This window comes from Sardina pilchardus, chromosome 7 (genome assembly GCF_963854185.1).
Source record: "Sardina pilchardus chromosome 7, fSarPil1.1, whole genome shotgun sequence".
Taxonomy (NCBI): domain Eukaryota; kingdom Metazoa; phylum Chordata; class Actinopteri; order Clupeiformes; family Clupeidae; genus Sardina; species Sardina pilchardus.
Window position 1 is genome coordinate 26,056,140 of NC_085000.1, and position 7,500 is coordinate 26,063,639.

General features: G+C 45.4%; 1 protein-coding gene across 1 annotated transcript in view; it reads left to right on the forward strand.

The window, feature by feature from the left end:
- The first annotated feature begins 286 nt into the window (after nucleotides 1-286).
- Nucleotides 287-7,500, forward strand: part of si:ch211-117c9.2 (solute carrier family 26 member 6) — a 16,019-nt gene continuing 8,805 nt past the window's right edge. The window contains exons 1-9 of the mRNA XM_062541547.1: nucleotides 287-658; nucleotides 2,444-2,583; nucleotides 3,137-3,247; nucleotides 3,640-3,830; nucleotides 3,987-4,151; nucleotides 4,482-4,634; nucleotides 5,136-5,218; nucleotides 6,965-7,112; nucleotides 7,436-7,500. The exon at nucleotides 7,436-7,500 is cut by the window's right edge and continues 49 nt beyond it. Coding sequence (XP_062397531.1) covers nucleotides 513-658; nucleotides 2,444-2,583; nucleotides 3,137-3,247; nucleotides 3,640-3,830; nucleotides 3,987-4,151; nucleotides 4,482-4,634; nucleotides 5,136-5,218; nucleotides 6,965-7,112; nucleotides 7,436-7,500 — 1,202 coding nt within the window. The 5' untranslated portion in view covers nucleotides 287-512. The remainder of the gene's footprint in view (nucleotides 659-2,443; nucleotides 2,584-3,136; nucleotides 3,248-3,639; nucleotides 3,831-3,986; nucleotides 4,152-4,481; nucleotides 4,635-5,135; nucleotides 5,219-6,964; nucleotides 7,113-7,435) is intronic.

Consider the following 7,500-nt stretch of genomic DNA (forward strand, 5'->3'; position numbering starts at 1 on the left):
GTGCGTGTGTACGTGCGTCTGTGTGTGTGTGTGTGTGTGTGTGTGTGTGTCTGGGAGGAGGACAGAGAGCGAGGTTAAGGGGAGAATGTTTACACTGTTTACACACACCTGTGCTTTCCCAAGGTTAATCCCGAAGCCCTGTCTTGCACACCTCCCTCCCTCCCTCCCCTGTGCAAGTGTGTGTGTCTCACCGTCGAGGGGGTGTGTGATCGCCGTGGAAGGCGTGGTGGGGTCTCTTTGATAAAGATAGGTGCCAGGGTGCTGTTCTCCCATTCTGCCATTCTTCCTCTATCAGAACCACAGCAGACATCGTTGGCAACAAACTAGATTCATTTGCCACAACTTAAAAGCGCTGTCGTTGCAGCCTGCCTTTGAAGTCTGGTTTGTTGGACTGAAAAATTCAATCTTTTTTTTTTCCTCTCTATTTGAGTGTCTCCAGCTGTTAGCTGGATACAACTATTCCACGCCTAAACTTTTGGAACTGGTGCATTGTTTGAGGCTAAGGGAGACAAATGAGAATGGGGGTGTATGAGCCTAAGACTGGGGAGTTTAGTGTGGACAGGGGCATACTGGACGAGCTCAGACTGGACGAGGTGGCCCGAAAACGGACAGGTCCACGAGGGCCCGCTCTGAAGGAGCGACTGCGGGAATCAGCTCGGTAAGACATCGCTCACACTCACAACAGTGGTCCAGTGACCAGTGCAAAGTGCCCTCTGTGCTAATGTCACTAGTTTTGCATGTAGATCAGACTTCAAGATGGGAGGGACACTGCAAATGCAACCTTAAAGTACTTTTGTTCAACGAAATACAGGACATTGTGAGATATTGTAAGACTTAGAAGTCATGTCTCAGTGCAGAAGTTTGTCTATGCACTCCGGTGATCCAGTTGTGCTGTACTGTATCTGCTTGTGTGTGTGTCTGTGTGTGTGTGTAGAAAAGTTTGATATATTGATAACAATATGATGGTGTGGTGTAGAAAAAACAAGCATATTTTAACTGATAATGCCCTGCGTTGAAACTGATGTGCAGATCCAGTGTGTTTGTGGAATCTGGAATGATTCTCACCCCTCATCCAGATTGCATTGAGAGCGCATTTTGACATGTTTTCTTCAGTTGAGTAATTCAATTTGATACAGTAATTTCCTGTGTATGAGCCACATATTCCAAATCCCAGAACAGTGTTTTATGCAACTTAAAAGAAACAAATGCATATTAATACCATATTAACTGACCCTGTGTATTAACCTCAAAATTAATTAATTCAAATCAATGTATAAGCCGCGGCTAATAGTTGGGAAATTGCGGTAGTTGAGTTGAGTTGTTAATTTGCAGGAGATTGAATGTGTGTTGCATGTGTGTCCTTCCATGACAAATTTATGTGGAGATGATTGAGTCAGTTTGGCCAAAGAATAACCCAACTAGAGTTAATATCATGTGTCTAAAATATGTGTGTGTGGGTGTGAATGGGTGGGTGTGTGGGGTTACAAACGTGTAAGCGAAGGTATGTGATAATTTGAGCCTCACAGTCTAAAGTTCGCTTTTCTGTGGGATCAGGTCATTTTAGTTATGTTCACTGACAAACAATTAACAGAAGCACATCCACATACGCACATAGCCTACTCTTACGCAACTCCACTGAACACGTGCAGTCTTTATTTTATTTCAGTGATATCAGCATTTCATCTAAGTGGTTGTTGTAAGTGGCTGTAATTGTGTGTGGGCCATTGAGGAACTGGAGAGAGTACAGACATCACTTGCAGAGGCCACCCATACACGGGCATGGAAGGGGGGTCTGTTAGGCTTGATCTGCACGGCTTAGCTGATATGCTTCCCCTCGGTTACACACATGACCTGAGCTGGCCTCGAAATCCCCTAAACTCGCCAGATGTTCCACAACATTCTGGGTGAACCCCTTTTCTCCTTCTTTCCTTGCTCTCAGGCATTCCTCAGCTTCCATCCCTCTCTTCCACTCATCCTGCGCTCTGCACCTTATTCTCTCTATTTTATCCCTCGTGTTGAGTCCATCCCTCTCTCCTCTCTTCTCCCACCCCGCCTACTGAGTTTTTAGTTCATCAGTTGATGTCTAACGATGGCAAGCCAACAAAATGATCTTTTAAACAAAGTTAGATCCTAACAGACGTATCAACGCTCTCATATTAGCCTTATGTAGTTGGTAGAGCTGAATGTTATTCATGATACTCTCTCCCATTTGATGCCTCTTTTTCATCCCCTCTTTTTCTCTCTCCTCTATGTCCTCTTCTGGTATGTTTCTCCTTTTTAAATCACTCCCCCCCCTCCACCACCCACCGAATACACATACACACATACACACACACACACACACACACACACACACACACATACACACCCTCTTCTCCTCTCCTCTCCTCTCCTCTCCTCCTCTCTCCTTTCCCCTCCCCTCCTCTCTCCGGCCTTTCCTCAGGTGTTCTCTGCCCAAGCTGAAGGTCTGGCTCTTCTCCTGGCTCCCCATCCTGTCCTGGCTACCGCGCTACAAAATCCGCGAGAATGGCCTGGGGGACCTCATCTCTGGCGTCAGTGTGGGAATCATGCATCTGCCGCAAGGTGAGCTCTCCCTTCCAGCGCCCACGACTTGGGCAATTACTGAAACCGCAAGGCAGCCCTTCCAGCACCAAAACACACCGTCTCTGTGCTCCTTAAAAACCACCAGGAAGCCCCTCCAGCACCAAAACACTCTGCCTCTATATTCACTGAATCCATAAGGGAGCGAGGTGGAGCCTTGTTAGCGAGGAGTCTTGTTAGTGAAGGAGTCTAATGCCACATGTATTCTTGTTTATATGATTATGTCTTTCTCTGTTGTTCTGGTTGTTGTCTGGAGGTGTAAGCTGTTGTGAATTATTGAATTTTTTACCTGTGAAGCACTTTGGTATGAATTGTGCTATACAAATGAATCTTACGTACTTTACTTACTTACTAATGCTAGTGTTTGTGCTTCTCACTAGTCAGTGTCCAGTAACAAGCAGATTTTTGTTTTTTTACCAACCATTAAAATTCATGACAAATGTAATTCTCATATAGTGCATCCTCTATTGGAGCTCTGTATGCTGTATAGTGAGAGACCCTGAATACATGCTGTGTGTGTGTGATGTGTTTGCAGGCATGGCGTATGCTCTGCTGGCCTCACTGCCACCAGTCTATGGGCTGTACACGTCCTTCTACCCCGTACTCGTCTACTTTATCTTCGGCACCTCCAGACACGTCTCTGTAGGTGAGTAGGCCCAGTGCTGGTGCCACCACTGAGGCTGGGGAATGATCTACCTGTGGTAGATTATTCCCCAGGGGATCAGGTTAGCCAAGTCAGTGTCCTCCTTTAAAACCCCTATTTATGGAAAAGCCTGTCCTGGTGTTGTTTATTCTTTATAATCTCTAAAAAAAACCATATTGATGTTATTTCAGAATTGTATTGTTTATGTGTCCACCCTAAACTCTGTTTTTGTTGAGGTGTAGCTATCGGCTTACTGAACTAGAAGGTTAGTTTTGAGACAATAGCGTAATTGTCTTTGTTGAATGTAAATTTCACATCTACAGTATCTCTCTTTCCTGCTCTCGTGCATATTTCTGTGCATTTGTAATTTCATTGCATGTATGTGCTTTGTGAAGGTACATTTGCTGTCATCAGCATCATGATTGGCAGTGTGTGTGAGCGGTTAGCACCTGATGCTAACTTCATGGCTAACATAACAAGTAACGGGTCCGCTGTGGGAGAGATGGGAGAGGTGGATAAAGCAGCCAGGGATGCATACCGTGTCCAGATAGCCACTTCTATCACCTTACTCAGTGGAATCTTCCAGGTCTGTGTCCAGCTCTAACTGAACAGAGCTTTTGGATTGAGAACGTTTTGAATAACCCTTGAACTAGAAGTTTCTGTAGCATTTGTTATTGATTTTCTGAGCTTCTCTTTCTTTCTCCCACCCTCTCTCTCCCTTTCTCTCCCTCTCATTGATTAGGTGTTGTTGGGGTTGGTGAGATTTGGCTTTGTGGTGACGTATCTGTCAGAGCCGCTGGTCAGAGGCTACACCACAGGAGCAGCCACACATGTGGTCGTCTCTCAGCTGAAGTACCTGTTTGGGATCAACCCCAAGCGCTTTTCTGGGCCGATGTCCCAAGTTTATGTGAGTTTTGTTAGGACAGGTGGTCCTCTCTCTCTCTCTCTCTCTCTCTCTCTCTCTTTCTTTCTCTCTCTCTCTCTCTCTCTCTCTCTCTCACACACACACACACACACACACACACACACACACACACACACATGCGCGCACACACACACACACACACACACACACACACACACACACACACACACACACACACACACACACACACACACACACTCACCTTCACTCTGAGACACTGGCAGAACAAGTCCTCTTTCTATTACGTGTAAATTAAGATGTCATGCCACCCCCTGCTGGACATAAATAACACACAACCTTCCCCTGTCGCAGATACTGATTGACCTCTGCTATGAGCTACCTGGTACCAACATCCCCACTCTGGTGGTCAGTCTGGTGGCCCTGGCTGTCATGATTATCGTCAAAGAGTTAAACGCCTGCTACAGCAAAAAGCTACCGCTGCCCATTCCTATTGAGCTTATCGTGGTGAGTGGGATACCTAACACCTAGTTGTTTTTATAGACATGGTTTTCTTGATCTTTCTATATAGTATATTCTCAAATTATTCTTGGATCATGAACCTTCATTCTTGGATACGTTTTCCCTATGCTTTATACAGTACATACAGTACCTCTGTCTTTTAAGTGTGCATATGTAATTGTCAGTGATGGCCAGGAGAGGGCAGTCTTGCTCAAATTGAGGCTTGCATACCCATCAGACATACAGTTATGGGTTATGGAGAGAGAGATGCCGCACACTCCGAGTTTCAAAAGACTATTTATTATAAAAGCGGTAACGTTTCGGCCTACGGCCTTCTTCAGATCGCACAGTTAAGGGGGACCTGTGTAAGACCTGTGTTTCACATTTACTAAACTCTAAACGTTGTGCAGCATCGTTCAGTGTCATCTTCCTCAACATGATATTGAACCAGGTAATGGGGAAAAAATAAAAACCTAATAATTTCTTATAATTCTTTTTTATTTGCAGATAATAGGAGCAACAGTGATCTCATATTATGGGAATCTCAATCAGATGTATGAAATTGATGTGGTCGGGGTGATTCCAAGTGGGTGAGTTGCATACATTACTGTGCCGTGTGTGTGTGTGTGTATTTGTGTATTTGTGTGTGTGTGTGTGTGTGTGTGTGTGTGTGTGTGTGTAGCGTGTGCACGTGCATACCATCAGGCCATAATGTCTTTTTGTATGCATGTCCTGGCCTTGAAGCTTTATAATAAGTGTCAAAGGCATATCAGGAGGCAGGGACAGGAGAGGCCCGTCCCGAGGCCAGACTGGAGGCAGCCCCCCCCCCCCCCCCCCCCCGTGCCTGGCTGTACTCCAGCTGCACGGCAGCTCTGATAGACAAGCCACTGGCGTCAGTAGACATCAGGGCGGTGTGCAAACCAAAGTCCTGGGAGGCCAGGGCACAGTTAGAAAACAAACAACACTGATGCACTTATCGTTTGTCATATTCAAAAATGTTGAGTGTGGGGGGGGGGGGGGGGGGGGGGGGGGGGGTACTTTGATACTCGACTAATAATTAATTACTACTTTACTTTACTTTGCTTTACTAATACTTTACTAAAGTCTGACCGTTTTCCATGGACACAACGCCGCTTCAGATAAGCAGCTGTGTCTGTCTGCCATTGCAGAAACATAGCGAGACAAAAATAGTGTCTAGCACCTCTAAATGGGTTCTTTTTACAGCGGGTCTCCATAAAAGATCTCTTTGTGGTTATGTTATGACTCATTTGATTTAAAAAATATATATTTTCATCGTTGAAGGGTGTTTCCTAGTCAAATTGGGCCTGGCCTGTCTTACACCAGTAAAAGAACAGCTGTGTGTTTAACTTTAACAACTTCAACTTCGTAAACAACCTGTGAGTGCTTCTGTGAGCTTCTCTGAATTTTAAGGGGAAGCATGTGGTCATGCTGCTTCTGTCAGTACTTGTTTAACATTAGAAGTGTCATTGACAGGCACTGGTGATTCAGTGTGTGTCACAGAGGGAAGTTGATGTCCCAACTTGATATACACGTTAGTCAGCAGGAAGTACAGAATGATCAGTTGAATGTATGCTATCTGAAGCCAAACCCACGATGGTCATAGAATATATTGCAAAACTGTTGCTGAACCTCCCAGGCGTGGTGACATTGAGAGATAGCTGTTGTCCTGTTGCACAGGAGACAAAGGAGACCGCTGTGTCTGAACACGATCAGTTCATTTATAACCTTCAAGGATCACTCTGCAGGATTGTTATACAGTATTTTGATCACCCTCACCAAGTGAGTCAAGGGAAGTGAATGTGTGTGTGCTACTTCTCAACCTGTTTCTAATAAGCAGTAGGCCCACAGCAGCAGTAGGAAGGCTAATGAAGCACGTACTGTAGCGTAATCACAAGCAGATGAGAGTGAAACTGGACTCATTCACTACACTTTGAATTCCTTCTTTTCATGTGAGCAGTCCATGATGTTTTCTTAATGAGCCACTTAGAAAGCCATAACTAGTTGGCAGTAGGTTTGCTGTGACTCACTTGCATCTACTACTATTACACACACTTGCATCTGACCTTTCAGTCAGAGCTACGTTTTAACCCTCAATCTTACACGGGAATGTGAATCCAATTACCTGCGACTAATAGAGATGGTACTAGTACTAACAGAGATGGAACGGCTTAGAAACAAAGACAAGAAGCGCATTGTGCAACATTTCAATTCATCCGTTTCTTTCCTGATCATCAGATTTAGCCAGTTTCACTTTTGGTGGAGGAGTCATCTACTGTATTAACCAACCCCCTCTCTGTGTCCTCCCTTTGACCCAGCCTGGTGCCCCCGCGTGTGCCTGACCTCAGCCTGTTCCCCTCGGTAGTGGGTGAGGCCTTCGCCATAGCAGTGGTGGGCTATGCCATCAACATCTCCTTGGGCAAGACTTTTGGCCTGAAACACGGCTATAAAGTAGACAGCAACCAGGTATTACTATTGCCTTTAACAGACCTTTTTGAGCAATACGTCAGCGCAACACACAGACACGCACACACACACACAGACACACACACACATACACACACAGACACACAGACACACACACACACACACACACACAAACTCACACACACACACAAACTCACACACACACACAGACACACACACACACACACACACACACACACACACACACACAAACTCACACACACACACAGACACACACACACACACACACACACACACACACACACACACACACAGACACACACACAGACACACACACATATTCATTCTTTGATATTTTGCAGGAGCTGGTAGCGCTGGGTCTCTGTAATACGGTGGGTGGCTTCTTCCAGTGCTACTCCGTCACCAC